Genomic DNA, 27,910 nt, shown 5'->3' on the forward strand with positions numbered 1-27,910 from the left:
GGATATTTTCATTTCAGAAACTAAATCTAAATAAAGTTTTAGAGTAAAACTTGACAACATGCTGCTAAAACTTTCTGATGGGTTGGAAAAAGTCAGACCTGCAAAACTCACATGACCGTAGCAAGCAGTCAAACATGCAGGAACAGATCAATACTGAAAATGAATACAACCAAGCAACAGAACAGAGAATGCCTGTAAGCAAACTTTCTATCCAGTAATAAGCTATTAATTCCATTAATTAGTTAATGTTTTACACTAATTCACTGAAATACAAGGCAATCTACTGGTACTTTGACTGCACGTATTTTATATTCCCATTAGCATTGTAAAGACTCCTGGAACAGATAGAATTTTGTTATTGAAAAGCTTTCACAAAAAGATGAAACCAAGTGCGCAATTAAGATAAAATGTAAAACAACTTCCATTTATTCAAATTAAGTTAGCATTTCCTGACCTCGGTCTTCATTGTACAAATAATCATCTGTGCAAAATAGTTTATAAAATACTAAAAAAAGATTTTATTGTAAAAAAAATAAAGTTTCTAGATATACAGTTATTTTGCACTATCACAAATATTGTCCAGTATTTAACATTTAATTTTAATACCACAATACTCAAGTCATGTAAACCAATGGTCCTACTGGTAAGAAAGCCACTACTCAAACTCAGGTTCAGCAGGGATTTGTTCAAATGTTTCCCTCTTTTCATATTTACATCCTCATAAAACTCTGACAACCCACAGTTGAATTGCACTCAGAAAGAAACTTGACATTAGGCCATCCTTTCTTCCATTACCAGATTGAAAAACAAAAAAGGCAAATTTTAGCAAATCCTGACAACAGAACAGCTACACAGTGCAGTAACAGAAGAACAAAGATCCCCAAAACTAGATTTGAACTTTGCTGAGAAGCAATGCAAAGGCAGCCTACACTGGGTTCTGGGCATGTGTACCTTGATCTTGCAGTACCCAAAGTAGTTGGCTTAAAAACTAGCTCAGACCTCTCTACACTGCAGTGTAATCACAACACAGATATATCTATTGCATGAAATGCCTCTAAGTTTTGATTCAGTAACCTGAGCCCTCATTGCTCCAATTCACTTTCATTCTGCAAAGTCTTCATAGCTAAACCCCAGAGGGTCATGCTAGAGAAAAACGGTCCTTCAGTATTCTTGTACGCAGCAGATGATGTTCGACTGCCTAGTGGATCATTACAGTGACTGTCCAAAGTAACCATAGAGGGACGAATCATGGAAATATTATCAGCCTGTAAGGGTTCTTCTGCAGAAGATCCATCTACATCTGTATAAGCATATGGTGTTGGTGGCGTTTGCTGCGTCTGAGCTTTTGGGAGTTTAGCAGAATCCACATTCACTTTCTGTTGGTTTGCTGAGTCATTGTGTTGAATCATTGATCGCAGCTTACAGTAAGAATCTGCAGAATTATCAAATTCAGTTGAATTTGCAGTTGGACGAATGGGAAATTTAACTGAAACTGGTAATAATGTAACAGACATTTCTTGGCTAAAAGTGTCTGAATTCTGAGATTTCTCAAGATCAGAAGTTTCCATCCCTTGAGCAAATTCGTCGAGTGTGTTTGGACCTTCATCGGTGGCTTTACAATGCATTTTCTTGTGTCGCCGCAGAACAGCAGAGCGAGTGAAGCATTTGTTACAAGTTTCACAGGTATAGGGTTTTTCTCCCGTGTGAGTCCTCACATGTCTACGCAGGTCACCAGAGCCTGCAAAACATTTCCCTACAAGACAGAAGTGTTAATATTACTATTTTGTACTTAACACAAGTACATAAACATATTTTAATTTGAGAAAGGATGAGCTATGGTACACGCCAATTGTGGTACTTTATCTAGAATGGGTTCAAGCAAGTTCCTTCAATTCGTACAATTCAATTACTTGTTTCTTCTCCTTGATCTGATTTTTGGATTTCACAGTGCTTTTGTTTTTGTCTCTAGAGACAGGAATATCCATTAGTATTTGAAAGCTGTGAGTGCCCTCGATTTGTATCAATCTTTGTGGAAAAAAAAAAAAAGTAAAATAAAAAGATCAATCAAATTCCTCTGTCTCGTAAAACAGCATGCTGACAAGCTTCTAATTGTATTCTTCCAGTGAGAACTGCATCACAGAAAGTAATGATTTGTTCATTAGAGAGGAACTACTCTTCTAGTGCTTTTTTTGTAAACAGTGAGCTAACATATTGCAGCAGACCATTTTTTTTTTTAATATTCTATCCAGAGAATGTGTCAAAACTAACTTTTTATTGCTGTAAATATTAAAATGTAACTAAATAGTTAGCTGTTTGCCAGTTTTCAGAACCACAGGCTCAAATAAACGCAATTACCACATTTTAATGAAAAAAGTGACTGGGGCCAAACCAAGGCAAAGTGCAGAAGTGCAACAGAAAAAGAAAGCATTAATTTCCAGAATATGATTCAGACACCTCATGTTCTTTAGGAGAACAGGAATAATTTCATACCTCTTTGTGATTTTATCTCACTTTAGCTATGTTAAAGATTACGTTGTTCTGTATGGACAGATACCAACTAAAACAAACAGTATTATCTGAAAGCCCAGTAAAATTACAGTCTCAGTTTTTGGTGTATTTTTCATTCTACTGCATGGATATCTCCTCAAAAAAGCCATTAAACAGTAAAAGTAAGATTACAAATTACTGCAGAAGTACATGTGGAATTTTAGTGAATTTAATGTGAATGAACGACTTAACACTCGATCACGTCTTTGCACAATTCTTGCTCTCAGTACAAGATGACCTGGCTAAAACTGAAAAATGATCAAAAGCCCACTATAAGACAAGATGAAAATAAATTTGTTTTAATGGCAGTAAAGCAAATCTTTGTTTATACTTTCATATCCTGAGTGTCTGTATTTCTTCTCTCTGATGCAAGATCTAATAATTATAGATTTTGTTGTTGCCTCAAGACATTACAAATAAAACATACTGCAGTTGGATATTATCATATGGTAAGTACCTTCCTCCAAAGCTGTTTCCTCAGAAAGTAGATGAAATTATACCAAAACAGCGCTTAGGGGCAGAAAATTAAGTACTATGCAGGATACTAAGTAACACGGAGATACAGATACACAGTGAAATTTCTGAAAACTATGTTATACTAGGATGAATCACTGATCAAAGAGCAATTTGCAGACCACTTGGAAACATAACCCATCTAGCAGAGTTTGAAAACGGATATTCTGTGGTATGAAGCATTGATCAAGTTTTGATTTTATTCCAGAGGTTGAAGCAAAGTAGTAAAACACTACTAACAACTCTTTTGGTCTAATGCAGCTCAATCTCAACAGTACCCAACTGGGAAAAAAGAAAAAAGGAAGAAAGAAAAGAAGAAGATTCCACTAACAGCCAAGTGATTCTAAACCTACCTTTCTAGCAGAAAATAAAAAATGTTTTGAAGCAGCAAGTATCAGTGTTCCTATAGCAAACAGATACATATTGATTCCTTGTTTCCTTTCTGCATTCTTCAATTGAAAATCATTTCTGAACTTACTTACAATAGCTAAAACAGTTTGATCCACAAAAAGATAAACTATGAAGGATGCAAAACAGAAAGTTTTGTTAAAAACCTTCATAACCTTCATAAATATGAATTTAAAATTATTTTAGTTAATTGTTATTCTGCTGACATAGCCTATTTCCCTTATTTAAAAAGCAAAGACATACCAAGACTATGCAGAGTAAGTCTTACCACAAGCTGAACAGCTGTATGGTCTCTCTCCCGTATGCCTAATTCGGTGCTTTACCAATTTTCGTTGCATGTTGAATGACTTCCCACATTCATCACAGGTGAATACTTTATCTGCTGTATGAGTCTTTTTGTGCTCCTTTAAATTACTGAAGTTGCTGAATCCTAGAAAAATGTGACAGTCACAGATTAAAATGACTCCTCACATTTTAACTTAAACAAACAAACAAACTTAAAGGCATACCTCTGCCACAGATATCACACAGATGAGGCTTCTCTCCAGAATGAATAATAATGTGACGCTGAACATCACCAGAAGCAGCAAATCTGTAACATAACATGGAAACACAATTACTGTCTTTATAAGAACCCTTATTCTCCTTATTGAGTATCAAATGGAAACTAACTATGAATATCTGATGTTCTGAACAAGGATTAAAATCTAAAACACATATACCCAAATGTTAAAAGACAAAACAAAAAATAGCAAACATTTTGAAGCTGGTAATGTCTATTTAAATTTATAATAGGAAAAAAACACTTCTTCACCTTTTTTCTTCTTGAACATAGTTTAAGTACTAATACTATTCCTAAATTAGTGTATTTTGTCACCTGTTAGCAGAAGGCAGAAATATTTCATACTTCACTTAAATCTGTCAAGTTTCCCATACTACATAATTCTCAGAAAATGGACAAAAATGTAAACAATATGACCAAATAATGAAAACAAATACACAACAGTATAACCTTAACGAAAGATAATATATAAAAAAACAAAGACCACAGACTACGTATGTATGTATGACACATTTATCTTACTGAGACTTGCAAGAAGATACTTGCAAATATTATGTATGTTAATATTTAAACTCAATGTCTTCTAGACAAAATTCATCAGCACACTGCCCTAGCTCTTGTCCCTTAGTTTAGCATGATGATGAAAGAAAACAATCGACTTCTAACATGGTAACTTTACCAGGATGAACAATTCTACTCACCTTTTCCCACAGATCTCACAAATGTATGGCTTTTCACCAGAATGTCGACGTAAATGTGTCTGCAGATTACCTGCCTGAAAGGGACAGTAATTTAAGCATTTAAATTTAACTAATCTGTTGTTGTATGCAGATAAAAACTTAATGATGGTAACTACGAGACTGGCTTTTTGTTCTTAATTCTGAAGCAGTTAATACTACAAGGCATGTAGAAACTCAAGCAGTAAAGATAGACTACAATGTACTCCAACTACAAATTGCTTATGTATGCAATTATACATTGACAAGAACAGGAGAAAAAAAAGCCTGCAATCAAACACTGAGAAAAAAGAAAAACCTATAGTTGAAAACAGATCCAATTATAAATGAAAATGACACTATCTAGATTGCAGTCAAGAAGAAAACTTACTAGCGATATGGTTCATGTTAGTCTCATTTTCCCTGTCCTACAAACAATATACTGTTACATCGGGACGTCTGAATTCACCTACCAGAAGGTTAAAAAGAAAAGAAAAAGGGTAAACATTTTGCTATCCATAAAACACTCACAGCTAAGTGCTCCAAAGCCATAAATATTTACTCATATCAGAAGATAATGGAACAGGAAGTACAGAAATCAACAAATAGGATTACTTGTAACTTATTTTCATTACACTTCTTTCTTTTCCCAATCCTGTAAAAATCATGCTAGCTTGCAGGCAAGCCAGGCAATGACAACTAGACAAAACCATCCTACTAATGGCGTTTTTAATAAACCACTAGTGCTTCAGAACAGCTGCTCCATTGAGAATCCAGTTCTTAAGGCATAAAATACAGCCAGTCTGGACAGAGGAGCTACAGATGTTCCACAAAAAACTGCACACTATCCCAGGGTCAGTTCTTAACGCTTCTGTTGCCTCTGATGGATAACTGCTTAGTTTTATCTAAGTACACTGAAGGAATATTAGGTCTCTTCTATCAGAAAGATTATCACATCCTCCTTAGTCACAGTAAGGCAACAAAAATGGGACCCTTCAGTAATTTCTCCTAACTCCTTTAGATATAAATTACCTTTAATGATCAATGACTGTAATCACAGGTTATGATATACCAAAACTAAATTATTGCAGACACAGACACAAAACAATATTAAATGAATCAGTCTGTACACAGAGAGCTTTCTGTAACCCCCATACGGTTTTTCAGATAGATGACTGAACCACTGTCCTCTACAGCTGAACTTTACAACACTGAAATTGATTCAAAAAGAGGCACTGGGTACCTATTTCTGTGGGAGATGATGGACTGAACTGACTTCTCCATGGAATAAAGTTTTTTTTTTGTAAAGACTTTGTGTTGCAAAGACTGAGGATTTATGCAGAAGTGCATTTAAGAGCAACATCCGAGAGACAGAACCTTTACCTCTATCCATGCCACAAAAGAAAATATATCAAATGCATTTGTTATTCTCGATTAGGAGAGAATGTGAATTTGAAGTGCAACACTTATTCTGAAATACCTCCCATACAGACATTTTTAGTTTAGAATAATAGCATTCTACAGAAAGTAGCAAGCAGATTTATTTATTTATTATAATCTTCTGTCACTTCTTCCTAATGAGGGTATGAGCTTGTTATTAACTGCTCTGAGATACTCAAAAAAAAAAAATACATTAGTAACCTTCCTAAGGTTGTAATGTTGCACACAGCCTTGGTTATAGCATGACATGCCAGACAAATAAAAAAACATAAGAGGACTTTTGCAAGCATTTCAGTGAAGGAAAATAAATATTCAGAATAATCATCTTACTGACACCGGTTGCACACCACTCCTCATAAGTGCAGAGACCAGACAGAGATACTAGACTTACTCTATTTGCAATTGGCATGTGTTTAGAAAGCAGCTAATGCCTTTCAGCCCCCTGAAGAGGCTCTGCAGCAGAAGGCAGTTGGGAGGTAAGGCATGATGTCCTGGTCACTAGTAAGAGGAGACCAGAGGCTGTGTACTAGCAGGGAAAGATGCAGACTTTGAAGTACAAAAGAACCCTTTTTCTCCTAAAATAATTTACTGTTACTTGTTCCAGACTATGAGTTCCTGTTTCAGTTTTCTCTGCTTTCTTCATTTTCTCTTTCACGTTGCATCGAGTAGAACATCAGTAAAATTCATGAGGAGCTGACATACTCAGCATAACAACTGTGTTGTCTCCAAAGCACAGAACATGAAAGCTTAAATAAGAAAAGTGTTACTACTTCTGTGCCTGTAGGCTGAGAAGTTTAACACAGCCCAAGATCAGAGATGGTCATTTCAGTAAAAAAAAAAAAAAAAGATAGTAATTATCCTCAAATCTTACTTTCTGGTCTCACTTATTTGCACAATTCAAAAGCAAGAAGTATGCAAGTTTCCATCTGTATACTCAAGTACTGAGTACACTCACAAGTGTGTAAGTTCCCATTTATGATGTGAGGAAGAAGTGTAATACACAAGCTGAATGCCATGGCTCATGTTCTGGAAGAATATATATCACACATCACCACGTATCTATCCATACCTTTAGACAAGTGAGGTAACAGGGAGGGGAGAGAAACTGTTTAAGAGTGTTTAATTAAAAAGTGGAAATTTCCTTTTTTTTTTTCTTTTCTTTATTAAATAGGAGCAATGCAATGCGTGTTGCATGAGGAGTCTGTCCTACCTGTCATACACCCTGCATACAAGAAGCTTTTTTATTCCCTCTTCCCCCCACAGTAGGATCTAGAGTACAGAACACAACTCCATTTGCCAAAAGTACTTTTAATGGAATTTGGAAATACCCACTATTTTTCTTTTAGTAACTACTAGTTCAATCCATCAAAGTGAATGAAAAAGCTTTTTCTCTGGCTAACAAGCAGACCCAGTTTTGCTCAAATGGCTTGATAATCACGATGAAACAGTATTGCTCACTGGATGCAGCATTATACCCCTGTTATACCCCACTGGGGTGGAGTGTGCAACTGCATCAGATTCACAGGCCAAAAAAACCCCACAAGTGGACTACAAAATTGGAGCAAGATACACACAAGCACTGGGGGGTGAGTGGACAAAGATTCTACATGTCTAATCCTTAAACCAGGACACATAAAACCAAGATTTATTAGATGATATTTGTTATGCTATCTTAGTATAAAAATATGCACCTGTCTACTGCCTCCCATACTTAGGCGTAAATATTCCAAAGAAAATAGAAAAGGTATAGAAATTTTGGAAACGCAAGACAACTAGGCACCAAAATTTTAGAAATGAAAACAAACTGCTGTACTCAGAACAGCATGCGATGAAGGGCAAAATAAGAGGGCTAAAGTTTAGGCCCGGTATATAAATAGGGAACTCCATGAGAATTTTCTTAAAAATCCTGAGTTTTGTAACTTCAGACAGACCCTGCTGTACTTAATTATAGAGGAAATGGAGCTCAGTTATATGGATGCCATTTTTTTTTTAATCTGACTAAAAAAACTGCTTATTTTTTGCCATTTACAAAGATGAAACTACCATGAATACAATACACATAAAATTCTATTTTTTTTAAACACTGATGAAAATTCAGAACGCATTCCTAAATATAAAGCAATAGGACAGTGAGAATGAAAGTGCTCTTTTATATCAGTTGTGACTCCATGTCTAAACACTCATTTGAAGACAAAATACATAACAAACATCTACTGAGAGCAGACAGAATCAAAGGTACAAAACATGTAAAAGAAATCTAAAACATTTAATGTGTTTTTTTCGTATAAGTTGTTTTAATATTTTACCCCTGAAGTTAAGTCTCTCCGAGCAAAACTAACTAATCTATGGACATGTTTATTTTTAAAATCAATACACAGATGCATTTCAATTTCAAGTGTAATACCATAATATAAAATATTCCCACCTGTGAGAAGTGTTTCCCACAAATGTTACATTCAAAAGGTTTTTCACCTAAAAGGAGAAGAAACATAGAACTTCTAATAGCTGCAAGAGAACAAAAATCCTTTAAATTGGTACACTTCCTTTAAACACATATAATGTAAAAATAAGAATATCCCCGAAAGGACACTTACCCATATATTTAAGGGGAAACATAAGAGGGGAGTACAGCATTAACCATTGAGCTTTTTAGGCAAACTTGCTCAGAAACAGAATTTATTTTTCAAAATAAGTAGAAGAATTTTGATATGAATGGGAGTGCTACATATTATTATTAATTCCTTTTTTTCCCCCACATGAAAGGAGTGCCATACCTGCTGGAACACAACAGATGACAGGGTCCTACTACAACAACAAAAAAATTTACAGAATACACCAGTCCTTCCACTTATACTCACAAAGGCCCTCTCTTAAAAAGAATATGGAATGCAGAGCAGCTAATTTCTGTTTTCTCCACTCAAAGGGTACCATACCATCTCTGATCAGCATGTAGCCATTCACTCCCAGCAAACATACTTGCCTTCAAGCTCTCAATCTGCGTAGGAGTATAAGAAAATTAACCCAAATATTTTGCTTTAAAATTCTGAATTTATTCATCTAAAAATTGTATTTTTGAATCTCCAAAAACTTTAGCTTTGAGTAACATTAGTAAAAAGCTAGTGCAGCCCACTTTAGCACTTGAAAATAACTTGATGCTCAATCTAGAGTGCTACAGTACTATTGCTGTTAGTCAGAGACAAAAATCTAATTACGTTTTATCCCCTGGAGTATTTCATAAGTATTTCTTCCCTGCATAGTTTGTGTTTTTTACAGTTGATAAAAATCTCTACACATCTTCTGGAATTTTCAAAGAAAATAATAATGCTCAAATAACATTGAATTCAATGACAGTCAGACTTCTAGTGATATTTTCGAGTCTAACTGTACTTTAAAAGCACATCTGTAATCTGGCCCACAGATACAAGGAAACTAAAGAATTAGTATAAATCACTGTGCTTTAGATGCAGATGTTTCCAGAGCGAAAAACAGATTTTACACTTTGTTTCATTCTTTGTGATAAATAAAAATCTTTAGATTTTGAGTCATTTATTTTAATAATCATTCTCCTGGTTTTACAGAGCACCTCTTGGCCATGGCCTTATTTTCAAGCAGGTATTCACTACATCACCATTCTTCCTCCATCCTCATTAGGAGCATCATCTGCAATATCCAGGTGTTGAGGTTCCATTTTCCATCTCTGCTGCCAAATAAAGGTGATGCTGTTTCAGCATCGTTCAGGATCAGGGATCAAATGCAATTATCTTAGATGTTAAACCACTGAGTCAACATAGTTAGTTATATGGCTTCACAAACAGGCAGCAGTCTTCCAGTTACTCTGCCAATTTAAGGCTAAATCTACTTTTTCTAAGTATTGATGAATAGAAAACTTCAATTTCAATAAAGCTTTTATTCAATTAAAGTTAAAAATTAAGAAACCAATAAATCAACTCTAAAGAATACAGAGGCTGGATTTCAATATGTCTCTAAGTACTCAAAACACTGAAAGTTCTGGCACTGACAGCACAAATATACATGAAACCAACAGGAAGCCAGAACTGTGGCAACTGGGAAAGCTTCTGACAACCACAGAGGCATTGCAGTAATTTGGAATGGAAGACAAAAAACTATAGTGGCAACTTCTGCAGAAATTACCTACAGCAAAAAGCTAATGTTGACACAAAAGATGTCAACTGAACAGAAATCCACCCTAAAATACCTGGAAGGGGAAGGATAAAATTCAAGACTCAAATTGTTCACAATGGTTGTTGTAGGCTGCATGCAATCTCATTAAAACTGTACTCTCCTTTTCAAATAATTAGTTTTTTTTTTTTAACCCCCGATGATAAAAGATAAAATAATTTTAAAAACTTTGTAAAAAAACAATCCAATTAGTTTTTGGAGAACAGGTCTGTGCTCGCATAAAACTGCAAACAACCAAGTAGCCTATTGCAAGATGAATCCCAGCAGAAATACTAAATTACTCGGAGTATTGCAGCAATGCAAGGTAATGCATTCTAACTGCTTCCCAGGCTTTATTAGGAAGAGTGCAGCTAGCAAGCTGAAGATGATTCTCCTCTACGTGCCACTGGTGAGACCATACCTTTAGAAGAGAAAGCTAACAGGAAATCATACTTCTGTCTACGATCATCTAATGGGAAGGCTGATGGAACCATATTCTTCCTGAAGCTACACAGTGATGAGACAAGGGGCAACAGACATGAGTTATATCATTAGATAATAGGAAAAAACTTTTACCCTATGAGGATGGTGAAACACTCAAACTAGTTTCCTGGAGAGGTTGTGGACAATCTCTGCCCTTGTAGATATTACAAAACAATCCAATCTGATTTGACAACCCAAATCTCTGCTTTGAGCAGAGAGTTGGAATAGATGACCTCCAGAGGTTCCTTTCAACCTAAATTATTCTATGACTGTCATTGAATTCCAAAAGGAAAACCTTATCTGAGATCAACACTGTGTTATTCTCAAATAACACTGTTGGATCAAAAGCAATAGAGATTTTTTTTTGCATTAAAAAAGTACCTGATCTACAATTATAACGACGCTTAAACGAGTATCCAGGAGACTAAGGTACTAAACCTTTAGACTGCTTTGTATTTTCTATCTTCTGTTGCATCCTTCTTGTTCAACACTGCAAGAAGAAATGATAAAGTACACAGTAGTAGGATCAGTGCAGCAGTATATCGGCTCCAGAGAAGAAAGGCATGAAGGCAGCAGTGTTCCTCAAGTCCTCAAGAGATCATAAAGATGAGGAGCAGGACCCACTAATGCATGGAGCGCTGGCAGCTTGCTCTAGCCAAGCTCAGAATGAAAATGCTGAGGATCAACAGTATGTTACATTACAGTTAACTCCGCTCCTGTTTTTTTTTCAATCCTGACAATTTATTTTTTTAAAACGAGATATTTCCTGAAAATATTTTTTAAAATTAATAATCGCTTTTTACTGGATAGGTGTGAACTGCTTATTTGCTTCCTTTTTTTCTAGACAGGTTCTGCCACCGAGGCCAATCTAATTAAAACAAATTACAATACTCAATCAAGTCAAAGCCAATCTTATAAGTAAATCCAATAATCTCTATTTAGAGATTCCTTTAAATGGCCATTAGCAATACAATTAAAACAGCTACTCAGCCCAATACAATGCCTTGTGTTGAACACATTATGCTTGTGCTTTGTGTAAACAATTCATCAATGCAACCATACAAACCTGTCAATTCTTTAGTAATCCTAGTTCTCAGGGACAGGGAATTTCACATGTGCTTTCTTGACAACTAGGCCACTACAGCACTTATGTTGAAAAAGTTGTCGTTTGTGGGTTAAAACATGGCTTCCCATTGTGAAAAATCCTTTTTAGTAACTTACTTCCATTATCAGTTCACCAAAGCCAGATATGAAGGACTTTCAGTATGAACTATAATACTTAAGTGCTTGCTTGCCCTCAGTTCTAGAAAAGACACATTTTAAAATAAAATTGATCAGATGACAGTTTGTGATATTTAGCTGTGCTTTCTGAGGTGGAATATGGATAGAAATGGCTTTGAGGATATACTTACATTAATACTTAACTAGCAGTGTACTTATTAATGATGCTGATGTGCTCTGTACCTTCAGCTATACATCCTTCCTGTGCTAACATCCTACTCAATGTCTGCTTTGATTTCCCAAGTATTCTTTTCACACTAGCTGGTATTTAAAAACAAAGTACCATGACCCCAGAAAAACAGGTAAGCAAACAGGCATGTTCATTTATATTCTTTCAATAATTTTTCATCCTTCTTTGATGTGATTATTATTTATTAAACTTATGTTCTTAAACTTTATCAGCTTAGCACACGTACAGAAGAATGTTAATGCTACGTTAAGGAGTATTCAAGTTTGGAACTTTTGGAAAACTATGGGAAGAACACAGTGCATTAAAAACTGCATGGAATTCCTGAATCTAATATAAACACAGACTAGTAGAGAGGACAGCAGCAACAAAATCAAGTCTAGGATCGCTTTTCTTACATGGTGCGTTGTGTGGAATGTAACAACATCTACTAGAGCTCAAGTGAAGTGGAAGCAGGTGTAAATGTACAGAAGTCAAAAAAGAAGAAATTAGTAGCAACACAAATAACCTTACAAAGTTACTGCAATCCTTTTCCTCTTTTTCCATTTCCTACACTGGTAAGCATTTGCTGATCACTGCATCTATAGAAATCAAAATTTTAAAACACTCATAGCAGGAGTCCTAGTCAATTTGCTATATGAAGTTTAGTACCCGGTCCACTCCTTTAACCTTTAAGTTACAATAAATACATTAAGTTCATAGTTCACTTTACCCCTTCTAAAGTTATTTCAAATGGTTTACCAGACTCAGGATCATACAATAATTAAGTCTATCACTCAGGCAACAAACTCTTAAAAAAAGCAAGTAGTCTAATGGGCATCAGATTCATGAAATACAGTTTCCTTCCAGTGATTAAGATATCTTAAGGAAGTGCAAATTATAACAGGCTTCTCCCATGTTTATTCTCTACCATAAACTCACATTTTACCAATTTCAGAGTTTCTCCCCCAGTTGGGACTTCTCTAGATGCTCTATCTTCTATCTGACCACCTATTTTCCTGAAATTTGTAGGATATTAAAACATACCTGATGATGTAAGTTCAAATTAAAAAATACAAGGCAAAGAGAATACAGAGGTAAAAGACACGCAACTGTGTCACAGGAGACCAAATTAAAACAATAATACCAGTAATGTGAACATACAGAAAGTCAAATATAATGAGTGAAAACTTCAGGAATCAGTGCAAACTGTTCTTATTTTCTGGAATGATTTTTCTACTACTCACATGAATAAATAAATTCTTAATACTAAGGCTCAATTAACAAAATGAATTAGTGTCTGTTAAGAGGGACTCACATTTGCTATCAAAGTAACAATACATGCATCATTTGGAAAGTGTTGTTTATCCGATAAGACCAAGAAAGATACATTTGTATATTTATTATAGGGAAAAAAAGGATAGAAGTATTCAACAGGTTAATCAGGAACAATGCCATCTCAAAGGCATGAAATCGATGGTGTTACTTGACTAAAGGTATTTTTTAAAAAAATACCTTTTATGAAAAACAAAGCTAAAGTTGTAGAAATATAGAACATGCTGGTTAAATTGAAAAGACAAATTACTTAATTCAAAATTAGACTGGGTCTTGTTTTTCACTAGAATAAAAAGATACTTAAATCTGTGCTAGGTTTAAAAACAGCATTACCTGTAAGTATTGAGAACAAAGTAAATTTAATCCCATTTACTCTGCAGCCTATTTTTGCATCACTCTCTAAGTGAACATCATGAAAATTGTTAATACTAGGAAAAAACATAAACTAAATACTATATTTAACAGGTCAAAAAGAAATGACCACCAAGCTCTTATCACTTCTGGTTCACAATGAATATATGATGAGAGAGAACTGTGTTTTTCAAGAACACTTATGTTTTCTTCTATCCATTTCCATTTTTTGTTGTTATCTGCCTTGGGCTTCTGAACAATCTGACAAACTGACTAGAAATGCCTCTTTTAAACGCATGTCAAAAATTAAATTTTCATTGAAATATCACACAATGTTCCTCAAAATAGGACTCTAAAAACTAAAACTATAAAAGTTATCTTACTATATCTGCTTTAGTTTTATTTAATCTCATCAATTGAAATATTTGGTCTGCAGACCAAGTTATTGATTACTGTACCTGTATGAGACCTTTTATGAAGTTCCAAATTGCTTGGGTGTTTGAAAGCCTTCCCACATAATTCACAAGTATACTGTCTCTGTGACTGAAGAGTCTGAGATTGGCCTTCTTGTTCCAAAGGCCCTTGAGATCTTTCAATTTCAACAGTTTGTTCAAAATTCTCAGAATTCACCAAGTCTTCAGCTTCTTTTTCTTCAGTAACTCTGACATTTGTCACGTCCACGGTACTTTCATTTACAGATTCATTTACTCTTGTTATTCTACTGTCATCACTTTTAGGCTCAGGAGGGTGCTCTGCAGATTTCTGAGATCTCAGAAAATTTAACTTTTTGAGATGCACTGCCTTTTTCAGCCGCATCTGTTTGTTGGGCTGCAAAAGCGTGCTGTCTGCATCTTGATCTGGAGCAGCTTCATTCAAGGACTGAACCAGAAAGTTTGATGGTAAGTGATCTGAGGTGTCCAGAATACATTCAGAGTGACTGACAGCACAAGAATTATTCTCTGCTGTGTTTATTTCTGTAGATGTGTTGTAAGAAAAGGATTGTTCTGTTACCCTCTCCTGATTAGAGCAAGCATTTTGCTTATAGAACTGTTTGCTGTAAAAGTTGCGTAGTTTATAATAGTAACTTGGTTGCTTAAATGGGAGCTCTGTGCAGTTGCCATCTAAGGAGTCAGGTGACTGTTTCTGTACATCACCCGAGGGTGCATGAAGATTAACAGACTGCGATGCATGAGAATGGTGGTCAGCCAAGACTTTACTAGCTTGTGTGTCAGATGAGCATTCATGTAACAGGTTTGTTCCATAACTGTCACTAGCACAACCAGTATCCGCACTCAAAGTGTTCTGCAGAGAAAACACACTACTACAAGGCATGCTGGCTGATTGCTCTACAGCTGTAGAAGATTTTAAAAAGGTGTGGCAAATATTCAACACATTTTGCACTTGAAGACACTGTGCAATATCCAACATAGCTTGTACGTTGTCCTGACTAAGATCCAGATGAGAGGTGTACATGAAGTCCAAGATCTGGCCTATTCCACCTACATTTTTAATGTCCAAATGAAAGACATCATTCTTCTGGCCTGAAGAATTCTGAAAAAGGGTCCTGATAAAATAAGGCAAATACTCAAACACACAAATAATTTAAAAACACTTTTATGAAAATATATATACACACATACACTTCCAACAGACTGCCTAAGAATCAAAAACTTATACTAGATGGTCTTACCTACACTGCTGTTTTTGCATATGAACTTTTCAAAACTGCTTGAATATGTTGAATACTATTACCCCTATACTATTACACTTAAGTAGAAATCAAAGCATAAGATCCTTTAAGAATTTTTGCCTATTTTTTAATGTGTTGAAAACAAAACACACCCTATATTTGCAGTTCCTTATCCAATGTTATTTAAATATTAGAAGCAGTCGTGTATTTGTGGACTGTTTGCAAAAGTTGATTGACCCAGAACAATGCTTCCCCTTCCATCATGGCAATTTGCTAGTAAAAAGGAGAAGGTGGACCTCAATGTCAGCAAAATTATTCTGACAACTGAGCTTGTCCATCAACCACAACCAGTGAACTGTACTAAAAACTGGTTGCTCTTTTTCAGCAAGTAAACATGGATGGTAACAGTAAATAAGAGGATGGCATTATTTTCAATTCTTTTTGTCATATCACCCCGAGAGTATTTTTTACTGGTACTGAACAAGAGCCAAGTAAAAGAAAAATGAAGAGTATAGGTACGTGAGCCTAAAACAGTAGCCCAACCATTCCCCACTGTATCATCATTGTATCCTTAAAGTGTCTGAATTCATGAGACTTCTATTTGATGTAAAGTATTCTCACATCAGAGCTGTAGATCTTAATATGCATAACTAATTCTAGACTGACTTTGTACTCTGTCTCAGTCAGGAACTTCATGCTCTTCTGTTAAAATCCCCAGTTTCTAACCTAGTAATTCCACAGTAGATGATGATACACACGCACACACATATGTATGTACATGTATGTGTGTGTGTATATACATGATGTATATGGGGTCGGGTCATTCCTATGTAGATAGCCTGCTACACCAGGAAATACCCTGAATCTCAAGATCCCTCTGCATGGGTTTAACTCTCAAAGTCAGGTTTGTTGAAAGCTAGGCATAATACCAATAAGCAGTGAAACTTAAGCAAATTAGAGCCTAGGCTTAAACTTAAGAAAAGCAGTTTCAGGCGCATCCCTGCAACTTGTCCTATCCTCATACTTACACGCTACTCTGACGTAAGTATCTGCATCCAAATTTTTCATAAATCTGGCTCATATTATCTAAATTAAAACCAGAACTATAATAAGCAGATCTGGGTTGAGAGTCTAACTGAATTAACCACCTATATCCTACCGAGTTTGAGAAAGAGTTGAGTGCCTAGCTCTCTTTGACTACTTTAAAAATTTAGTCTTTGGGCACAATTCCACATCATCATCAGGATTACAACACTACTGCAAAAAAAGCTGTTGTTCTTTTTTTCCCTGTTCATAATATATGAAATAATTTTCTTCTATAAGCATCAGTAGTCAAGGTTTTGAGATGCTTCAAGAAGCAAAGTCAAAAAAGCCGTATCAAACAGCTTACTCATAAATAAACACTAAATTGTGTGAACCAGCATCCCTTGAAATTTTGGAGGTCAATGGGAGGGCCATAGGAAGAGGAAGGAAACCTGTGACATTGCTTTGTGAGCCACCTGCATAAGACGCAGACATTGTGTCTCTGATAATGTGTTCTATGTAGAGGTTCAATAGTTATATATCCACTCAAACTTTATTTCAGACTCTACCAAACAGAAATGGATGATGTGAATCGTTTCACCCATTATATCCCTTATCTGTCTCTGCTCGTGTTCAGTACTACACTCCTTGTAAACAGTTATATTTTTATACTGAATTACTGTTTGCAGGCCTCTGCCAAGAATCCATTATATGAAGCACTGTAAGCCAGTAATGAACGAGAAAGTTCTGAACTCAGTGTAGTAGTTAATTACATACACTCAGAAAATAAATTAGGATGGTCACAGTTTTTAATTAGATGTAATGCATGATACAGATTTATCTCTGGACAAACAGTTTAACTTTTTACCTGTTCCTCTAATAGTTACATTGTCTAGAACTACCAGAAAAAAAAATACCCTTCTCAGAGAAAACCTCAAATAACAGCACTTAGTTCACTTTTTTAATAGAAGAATTTTCTACCACATACCTGAAATATTGACTGAAAGCAGCTAATACATTTTTGTGTGCTTTGAAGCAGACACCTTTTACCACCAACATGCAGTCACAGAGAAGACCCTGAATGCGCTGTTCATGGAGCTGCTGGAGAAGATGACAACTATGGCTAGCAACAGTGTCCATGCTAGAAAATCACTTACATTACCTACAATGAAATAAAATGCTAAGATGAATTTTAAATATCAAACTTTCAAAATGAATTTAGAATATGAAGAACATTTTCACAACTTTTAGCTCCCAAAGGAAACAGCTTTTTACAGTCTGGGCAGGTCTAAACTGGACAGTTTAAACTGCCACATTTGTCTGTTTAAAGATGAGGCATAATATTGTTCACCAGTACAAATTAACAGTATAAATATGAAATATTTATTTTAATGATTTTTTTTTTTTTATGATAAGCTTCTGCAAAAACGTGCTAGCGGTGCTGCCAATAAACAGAACTCTATAACCACAGAACAATCAATTTACACAACTTTGTTGGGAAGTTTCTAAGGTAAAAACATACCAGACCTAAAACCACAGTAGTATTTGTAGAGGATAACCTCAATTACTTCATCCTTAACCTGAACATGGGGGGACTCTGTAGCAGCACTGTTTGTATCATACTCCCTGCTGTTGTAGCTAGACCCAGTGCCCACAAATCTGATTCATTAGACAAGTTAGCATGGTAAATATTTAATTTAATAAAATGTAAAGTCTCTTAAGAGTCACTTTTTTAATAGGTTGAAGAGAAAACAAGTAACATTATTCCACTACAGTACATTTATACTGAATTCTACACTTCCTTTTTTTTGGAAGCAAGATGAAACTCCCTCCCAACACACTTGTGAATATGAAAGGACACCTGTAGGCCAGTCTTCTAATTAACAAATGAAGCAGAAAAACCACATCGGTTTAAACTGGAGAAGTGGTTGCCCTCATTCCCAACTCTGATGAGCACCGCTGGCTCCAACATTTTTATTTACTGTTATACCGTGCTTCTTTTTCTCCTATCACATTAAAGCAGGTTAGCGTGTCGGGCTTTTCTTCTCCCTGCTATTTAATCACGCCTTTCAGCAGGCTTTAAAATAAATAAACCAACAAATAAACCAAACCCACTTTCCAGCACACCGCCTCAGCCGTGCGCGTCCCCACCCGGGGGGCACCCAGCGCCGCCCGCCAGCTCTGAGGCGCAGTCCCCAGGCTCCCCTCAGCCCCGAGGCGACGGAGCCGGCCCTGCTCTGCTCTTACCGGCTCCGGCCACCACCCAGCTCCATCCCAGCACCAGCCCCGGCCTCTTCCGCCGCCGCTCTTTCCGCTTCCTCCCCGGCGGAGGCTCGGAGGAGCGGGGCGGAGGGAGCCGAGGGCCGCCCCCGGCGCAGGCGCGGAGCGGCCGGAGCGGGAGCGGGGCGGCGGGCGCAGGCACGTGCCATTGCCCTGAACGGGTTGACCTGGTGGCCCGGGGAGCCGCGGGGCTGGGGGCTGAGGGGGAGGATTTGGGGAGACCGGGAATCGCCGCCTGCCAAGCGATCGGCTCGGGGCTGGGAAGAAAGCCCGGGGTGGGGAGAGCTGGTGGGGTGGGGATACGGGGTGCTGCAGCCAGCCCGGGTTGGGAAAGGCGCTGGTGAAAGTCGAGCCGTAGGACTGTTAAAGGGGAGAGGTGAATTTCACGAGGAATCGCCAGTGGTCGTAGTCAGAACTTTTTGTTTTCTGTTAAAGGTGGGCAGCAACGTTTGGCAGCCATAAAGTTTGAGGACAAACGAGAAGATCGGGGGAGTTAATGGTTTCACAGTTACTGGGTTCAGGGTTGCTGGTTTCACTTGTGCTCGAGATACCAGACAAAATGAGCTTTTCCCGCTTAACGTTTTGCACGTTCACAATCAGCCTGCTTTAGATGTTCAGCGATTTTCAACCATCTGAACGCTTCTTTCAAGTTGTAAAAGCAAGGCCCTCCTTTTTGTCTTCCTAGGGCTGTGCCTGTGTGGGGAGAAGGATCGTGCCTGTTAGAGGGGAGCTGCCGCCCGCTCGCCAGCATGGTTGTTTTCACGTGCAATACCTGCGGAGAGTCTGTGAAGAAAGCACAAGTTGAAAAACATGTGAACATCTGCAGAAACTGCCAGTGCCTTTCTTGCATGGATTGTGGCAAGGATTTCTGGTAGGTAAATTCTGGGAAATAGCCTTCTTCACTCTGCAGTGGGTGTCACAAATTTAAAGTTTTTCTTTGGTGTGTTGGAATTAACTTTAGCAATTTCTGGGTAATTCAAATTTATATTCCACTTTTCAAATAATTCAAATTTATATTCCCACATTTAAGTGGGAACGTTTATTTCAAACTTAATCATCAAAGTGTGAACAAGGGCTTTGGAGGTTCTCCTGAACTAGCAGAAAGATGTGCAGCAATACTCCTTGCACTTGTCTGGAGTGGAAGTGTGAGCAGCTTTGGGTATCTTTCCTGATCCTACTTGGACATTGGCATAAGACTGACAAGAATCATGATTTATGTTTCTGGGAAAGCCGTTAGCATTAGATAAAGCAGGCTGAGAATATGCACTCAGACCGTTTCTACACACTGGATACTACTTCTAGGCATTGCTAGAAGTAATATTGCTATGCTCGTCATTCCTTAAATGTTAATTGAAGTATTAAGTTAGGCAGCTGAATATTAAAATGTAAATCCTTTGGGGGAAATTATGGGTTTCCAAGATACAGTATTGGGAAGTTGCCTAACAGCCAGGTGACATTAGAGTGTTCACAGTAAGAAGCTGCTATTCTTAAGCATTGTGATCTGTGACCAAAGGACAATTAAACCACATTGTAAACAGAATTGCAGTGTTTTATTTTTTTTAACTATTATTTCATCTTTCGATTCACAGCTGTTTTTATTCTGCTACTGCAGAGAGAGTGAAATTGTCAGTAATGTACAAAATGCTGAACTTGTCACTTCTCAAAAGCACTTCTCTCTTGTCACATAGAAGAAAGCAGTGCTACTATCTGCTTTCAAAATACAAATGTATTTGTCTAAGAAAATGAGATTATTCTCAAATAATGGTTTTATTTCCAGGTACTTACTTCACTGACAAAAGATTAAGATTTGTGGTAATTGTTCCTTTTTGGGGTCACTTACACGTTGATTAAAGCTGCATTACTATGCTAGTGTATCCATATTTAGAAATTAGTTTTTTGCAAGCATTTTTACCTGTCTTACTAATTTTAAAGTGTGTCGATGTGAGTCATAAAACAAGTATTTGCTAACAGCTTTGCATATTACATGAACAAATGTGTGTAAGACTTATTAATAAATGCAGCAGTATACTGAAGACTCAGATCTAATTTTGCAAGTCAAATTTCTGCTGAATGCTGTAGCATGACAAAAATGTAAGCAGTCATATAAGCATGTACTTAACCATGTTGAGCTTTTCTTACATGAGCATTGACAGTACTGAGGCATAAATGACAGATACTACCTATTACTTCAGTTTCCGATTACATAAGTGTTGCATAGTTTGTAGGACTGAAATGCTTTACAGAACTGTAGTTAAAAATCTTCTTTGTTCAGGGGTGATGACTATAAGGACCATGTGAAGTGTGTAAGTGAAGACCAGAAATATGGTGGAAAGGATTTTGAAGCCAAAGCTAACAAAGGAGATGCTAAACAACAGGAGTGGATTCAGGTAAGGTTTATATTAAATACTGATACGATAAATAACTGTTGATGATAATTGTTAAAGATATTAGAGAGTCTCTACTGGATAAAACCGAAGATCTGTGTTTCCCAATATTTACGACATTCTTTTGGCAGGTCTGTTGCTCCTGCTGGTAAGAAATACAGCTTGTGTTTATTTCAAATCTATCTCCTCCTAGTTTTATAGTTCCACTCTATCCTTGTGAAATGAGGTTACAAGAACTACATAAACTGTTCAAGATACAGATGAACTGTAGACTTTATTACTCTGTGTCACAATGATGTTTGCTGCTTCTTTCTTTGCTCTTAATGACTTTTGTCCATTATTTTGCTCTTTTTCTCCGGTTGTTCCTGATCATTGTGTTGACATTTTCATAGAATTGGCAATTCCAATCCCAAGATCTTGTTTCTAAGCACCAGTGGTCAACTTAAACCCTGTCGTTTTAAAGACCTTCCTGGAATTCTTCACAGTCCTCATCCTGCATAGCTTCATATCATTAGGAAAATTTTCCTGCCCTCTTTTCAGATCATTTGTAAATATGTCGAATAGCAGAGTATGGATCACAGGAGACGTCTCCTACAATTCCTGTCCTAATAACCTACCCTCTTTTGGCTATTAGTTTCCTTTAAGGGCTTTAAGAAGAAACTTACAAGCATGTTTTTAAAACCCCATTACATAAATTTAGTTCATCTTTATCCACGGATTTGTTGACTTCTATCTCATATAGAAGACAATCCAACAAAGTATTAAGTACTACATTCATCCTCAAGGCATATAAAAAATACTGTTAAAGTCAACAGGTTAGTGTCGTTGTTGAGATATAACATCATCAGAATTTCGAAGGCAGTATGATGTGAATGCTGTTGCTATGAAAAATGTCAGTAGTAAGTATCTTTTGCACAGAAAAGAGAGGAATTACTGACAGGTCCATAAAACCTTTCGGTAAGCAGATTTTCACAAGTAGAGGAAGGATTTCCAGTGTCCAGTGGCTGCATCTTTAAATAATGGTAAGCTCAGAGTACAGTGTGAGCTTTCTGCCACAGCAAGCAGCAGTGCTGTTCAAGTAACTTGGGCCTGCTTTTCATAGTTAACTCCAGAAATTAAAATTCTACAAAAAACAATCAAGCAGTTGATGGTTCCTTTAATCAATGCAGACCCTTTTCACAGGACTCCACTGTATAATACAGTTAATTTACTTTAAAATGCTTTTATTATAGGTTGTAACTTGGTGAGCAGTCCTGCTTGTCTCTGCTTAGTGCATAAGTATGAATATTTATACAGGTAACTGATGCTTACGCAATCTAATGATAAAACTAAAGGTTAGTGGTTTTTTTCATGCTTATGGAGTGGTTTCAGCAGGCTGTACAGTCTGTGTGTGATTTCTGTCAAATGTATTTCCAACTTGCATACCTTGCACGCATCATTTGATCGTTACGCTGCTTTGCTGATTTCATTCTGGTTTTCTTCATTCAGAAAATTCATGAAGTAGTGAAGAAGCCAAATATCAGCCCTAAAGTGCGGAACATTTTGGAGCAAATGCGTGTCTTTGATAACATTCCAAGAAAAAAAGCAAAATTTCAGGTATGTTTTAAGAGATTTTTAGTGGTCTGTGCAGTGAGCTTAAAAATAGACTTTCTGAGCGAGTGCCATTCTTTCAACAAAGGTGATACAAATTGCTTTATTTGAGCATTGGGAAGTGGATAGTGTAATAGCCAAGTTTCAAATAGGATATGTTTGAAACATATTTCTCTTTTCATAGAAGGACTCTCTACAGTGCAATTTTAATTAGTTGTTAAGCCAGAGATTCACAAAGTTTGTCAGACTTGGAGATTAGGCTTGGATGATTCCATGTGTAGACTTGTTCATTTTTCTAAAAACTTTTTTTTTTTTAATTTGCAATTTCTATTGAATGTCCATATTCTTAGACATATTTTTAAAGAATTCTGATTTCTGTGACTCTGGTTTCTTTGAGATGCTCTTTCTTTCAGAATTTTTCTGTTGCTCAGCATTCTGACTCAAAGGATGCTTCACTGAATTTTGCTTCACAAGGCATAGCAGATTCCAAATGTTTTATGTTGTATCAATAAAGAATTACAACTAGGCCTTTTTTTTTTCCCCTTCCACTGCCAAAAGGTTTAGCAGGACATTAACACAACCAGCACCGTTAAAAAACTTGAGAGTAGTCTTTAATATTAACCTCTTCTGGATTACTGTTGGTGAGACAACTGAAAGGCATGGCATAGGCGTTAATATGTAGGTACAAAACAGAACAATTTAGCATGGAGTTACAAGGTATTCATAGAAATTAAAGATCCAACCAGATCTTCATCACAAGCAGTAATCAAATTCTTAAATTAAAAAAAAAAATAAAATTGGACATACGGTAATCAAGAAAAAAATGAGATGCACCTTTTTAAGTTATTGCTTGTGTCTGTTGTTTTTTTTTTCCTGCACAGAATTGGATGAAGAACAGTTTGAGAATTACTGACACAACTTTGCAAGACCAGGTGTGGGATATTTTTTCTGAAGCAACCAGAGATGTAAGTTAAGTTAGATGTTCAATATCAAACAACAGGAATGCAGTCAAAAATGTTTATCTGCATAGCTCTTAAGTTACAGGAGAGACAACTCTTACTACTTCTAGCAAACATATATTAAAAGACTACATGGACACTTCTTTGAGCTGCACATTGCCTATCACTTGTATTCTGGTAATATGACTAATTGCTAATAGCAGTTTCAGAAAGGTATCTTTGCCTGCTAACGAGGGTTTGCTGACTATTGTTTTAATGTAGGAAGTACCTAATGGTCTGTCTTACCATATTCATGTTTTCTGGCATTCGCATCAACCTTGTGCCCTTAGAAATTGCAATACTGCATTTTAAATGCCTTGAGAATCGAGTATTTAAACATGTATCAAAGTAATAAATACACTATTTACATAATGCAACATATTTTGTAAAACATAGAAAAATAAAATTAATCAGATCTAAAGATTTTTGTTGCAAGATAACAGTTTTCCTGTGATGTTAAGACCAAATTCAGGATATTGGTGGCGTTCATGAATAATCTACTGAATAAAAGTTGCATTATCAAAAAAGGCATGTAAAAGTTGTAACAATCTGTCTTTGAACAAAAGGTGTCAAGCAAAAAAGAACTTGACAAATCACAAGAGAAGGAAGAAGTCCAGACTGCAGAAATTGGGGAAAAAACAGTGGCAAAAGAAAATGGAGTTACAGATGATAAAATTGAGCGGAAAAAGAATAAGAGAGAACGAAAAGAAGAGAGACAAAAGAACAACAAGAAAGAGAAAAAAGAACTGAAATTGGAAAACCAGCCTGCAAACTCAGAAACAAAGAAGAATAAAAAGTCTAAAAAAGGAAAGGAGAGCTTGGAGAATGAATTTGAAATAAATGGAAATGGCCATCAGAATGAAATAGAAGAGGAAACAAATAGAAAGAAACGCAAACATAAACATGCAGAAGGTATCCATCCTATTTAATGTATTATTGTGTTAGAGACTTGCCAGTGCCTTAAAGATCAATAATCTACTTCAGTAGAATTTTTCAATCAATTAACATTGCATATACAAAATTTGATTTATTTTTTTAACACGCTGGTTGTAGTCAGTCCTTTTACAAAATGTGAACATCTTAGCCAATGCAATCTTCTTTTACAAGAACAGAAACTGTCTTTAAAGAATGTTTCTTCTAGTTTACTGCTTTTTTGTGAATATTATTTTCATTCAATTTTCACCTCTAGAGGAACCTCATATCACAAAGAAGAGAATGAAAACTGAAAGCATTTCAGAAGACATGGAAACAGAAAACACCAATGGCAATGAAGAAACCGTGGAAACAGATAAAGGTATTCTTAAAGTGGGAGTTCTAGCAGTTAAAAAACTATTCTGCAAAAGACCTAGTGCAGAATTTAAGTGCAATACTTTTGCAGCAAGCCATGAAATAAGTTGTGCCTCAGTCATAGCATTCTGTTCCAAAGGAAGTAGCCTGTGCTACACTGTACACCTGGTGCTGAATTCTCTCATGTTACTTTTGTGCTAGCAACCTTTAGCTACTCTTACTTTCACTAACAGTGAGGAATTTGGCATATTTGTTTCACCACGTTAGGTTTCTTCCCTGCTGCAATGCACCTTAGCCAATATAGAAGAAAAATGATGGCAGTTTTGTCTCTCTTGTATTTGTGTATTTATTACATCCCCATTTTTGCTCATTGAATCATAAATTTGAGGTTTATCTGTGTTTGACCTTAGCTTATGCTTAGGTAAGCCAATGCACTCCATTACTGTTGGAAAATACCTGTACTTGAACATGGAGATTGTGTATTTGGAAACTTAATTTGCTAATTTATTTTGGAAACCAATTAATGACCTCTGAAGTGGGTATTGTGTGAAAGTCTCTATTTTTGCTGTAAGGGTGGGAAGATGGGATATTTCCAACTGCTCCTGTGTTAAGTAAGGGTTACTGCTTTATAGCTGAAACACAGAACTTCAGTAAAATCTACCCAGCATTTTGGTTCTTCACGGCTATCCTATTAAAATCTTCAGAAACAGCATATACTGACTTAAGACACCCTGTTGTAGTAGGGTCAGTAAGGTAACAGTGAAATGTGATGGTAGCTGGATTGGTTTTAGAAGTAGTAGGTTGAAGGCTGGTTCTTACTAGAGAAGACTTGGAAATACCTAATTTTACTTACAGTGTTATATAAATTGCTTAATTATTCTCTAGGTAAATTCAACTGGAAAGGAACTATCAAAGCAGTTCTGAAACAAGCTCCAGACAATGAAATTTCAATTAAAAAACTACGAAAAAAGGTATAGTAGAACACCTTTTTTGTTCTTAAATCTACTTTGGTCTTGAGATTTTTTTTTTTCTGTAATTACAAAGTTTATAAAAACCTCTCCCATATAAACAAATATGTTTGACATTATTTAACAGAACATCAATTGACAGAATGTCAGGTGGACATATTTTTTTAGAGCTTACTAGAATAGAGAGGAAATTCAGTGCAGGAAATTCTGCAAAGAAACAATAACACGATGGATTCCATGGTACTTTTAGTACATTAACATGTATTATTATGTATTATTGCTCTATTGTATCATCTTTACTAACTGAAATCTCTTCCTCTTTCTTTGTGCAGGTTATAGCTCAGTATTATGCAGTAGCTGGTGAGCAGCACAAATCAGAAGAGGATATCCTAGCCATATTTAATAAGAAAGTGAATAACAATCCCAAATTCAAAGTTTTAAAGGACAAAGTGAAACTCCTGAAGTAAGAGTTTTCATACTTTCCATAACATTTGCATTTTAGACTTAGAGACTGAGTAAAATGCTCCTGACAAGTGTACAAACATCATGCATAGGTCTCAGTTTAAATGGTTTGTATATATGAGAGCAGAATTTAAGACTGAATTCCTCTTCTTTTTCTAAATTTATCACGGAACATTTGGGATATGCTGCATATCTGTATTCAGATATTTTATTTTTTGATTTTTATGGAAAAGTATATTTTTTTGTACAAGTTTTAAGAGGCATTGAAAATAGTTGTTGCCTAAATATATTGAAATTCTTCCAGTAATGGACATAATTTATAGGCATGAATGTTTTTCAGGACTTGGATTGTGTGTCTTTTTGTAGAAACTATTGTAAGAGCAAATTTTCACATTCAAAACCTCACTACGGAAATACATGTTTTTTGAAATGATATGACTGCTAGCCCCTTTGTGCACTATAGCTTTTATACACAGGCTTTCATCACCAGTTAAGTCTGTGTTGTAAAATGCATAATTACAGTGTCTGTCAAGTTTGTGTATATGATGTTGCACATTCAGTGAAAATCTAAAGACTGTTACCTGTACATGCATAGCTACTTAATGTTTTAACAAGTAATTCAACCAACTTTGCTGTAAGCGGTGTCACATGACCTAAAATAAATGACTTTAAAACACCACCTTAAATAAAATATTTCTGTTTACAATTATACAAAGACTGTGCATGAAATCCATAAGTATACATAATTTGTTATGTTGCAGTCACTGAAAGAATTTTAAAAGGCCAGAAATCTTACAAGACACAGAGTTACATGGGAAAAGTTACTTGTTTATAGGGTTTATAAGTTTATAAACATATATAAATTTGTAAGTTTATAGGGTTTTAATCATATGCAAAATAATTCCAGACAGGGAATATCATACCATGAAGTAATCTCTTAAGAACAGTAGTGGAAAGCTAGTGAAAATTTCTTGCAGTAGGTGGTAATGGTGTTCTGGAAAATTATGTAGTGATTTCAGAAAGCTATGCAGGTATACCTTTATAAAGTTCGTAACTAAAATATCAGAATTTATAGAAATATTGAATATATTAAAAGCATGAAAACTTTAATTGTCTGATACTCTGGGTCCAGTTTTTCTGAGTATATATTTGTCTTGTTTATAAGAAAGCTTGCAATAAAAATCCCTAATAAATTTATAAGGTCTCCTCACTAAATGCTTGTTGTTGATTCACGCAAATAGCTTTGG

General features: G+C 35.9%; 2 protein-coding genes across 6 annotated transcripts; one reads left to right on the plus strand and one right to left on the minus strand.

The window, feature by feature from the left end:
* Positions 1-397: 397 nt before the first annotated feature.
* ZBTB49 (zinc finger and BTB domain containing 49) lies at positions 398-19,077 on the minus strand. Of its 4 annotated transcripts, none has more exons than XM_068679908.1 (8): positions 18,942-19,077; positions 17,683-17,856; positions 14,440-15,545; positions 8,612-8,658; positions 4,732-4,805; positions 3,978-4,060; positions 3,737-3,898; positions 398-1,753 (listed from the first exon to the last, which is right to left on the minus strand). In XM_068679908.1, exons 2-8 carry the CDS (start codon positions 17,832-17,834, stop codon positions 1,083-1,085), a joined length of 2,295 nt encoding a protein of 764 aa, XP_068536009.1. In that variant the 5' UTR covers positions 17,835-17,856; positions 18,942-19,077; the 3' UTR covers positions 398-1,082. The 4 variants fall into 4 exon arrangements, with proteins under 4 accessions (XP_068536009.1, XP_068536007.1, XP_068536008.1 ...); XM_068679906.1 differs by having other exon boundaries at positions 8,612-8,691; XM_068679907.1 differs by having other exon boundaries at positions 8,612-8,691; positions 17,683-17,874; positions 18,942-18,991.
* On the plus strand, positions 18,981-27,878 carry LYAR (Ly1 antibody reactive). Of its 2 annotated transcripts, none has more exons than XM_068679910.1 (9): positions 18,981-19,112; positions 19,660-19,845; positions 21,247-21,361; positions 22,847-22,954; positions 23,830-23,913; positions 24,513-24,858; positions 25,136-25,240; positions 26,119-26,204; positions 26,534-27,878. In XM_068679910.1, the coding sequence occupies exons 2-9, from the start codon at positions 19,724-19,726 to the stop codon at positions 26,666-26,668; spliced, it is 1,101 nt and encodes a 366-aa protein (XP_068536011.1). In that variant the 5' UTR covers positions 18,981-19,112; positions 19,660-19,723; the 3' UTR covers positions 26,669-27,878. The 2 variants fall into 2 exon arrangements, with proteins under 2 accessions (XP_068536011.1, XP_068536012.1); XM_068679911.1 differs by lacking the exon at positions 18,981-19,112 and adding an exon at positions 19,262-19,409.
* Positions 27,879-27,910: the final 32 nt, after the last annotated feature.

The sequence above is a fragment of the Anas acuta genome, chromosome 4 (genome assembly GCF_963932015.1).
Source record: "Anas acuta chromosome 4, bAnaAcu1.1, whole genome shotgun sequence".
NCBI lineage: Eukaryota > Metazoa > Chordata > Aves > Anseriformes > Anatidae > Anas > Anas acuta.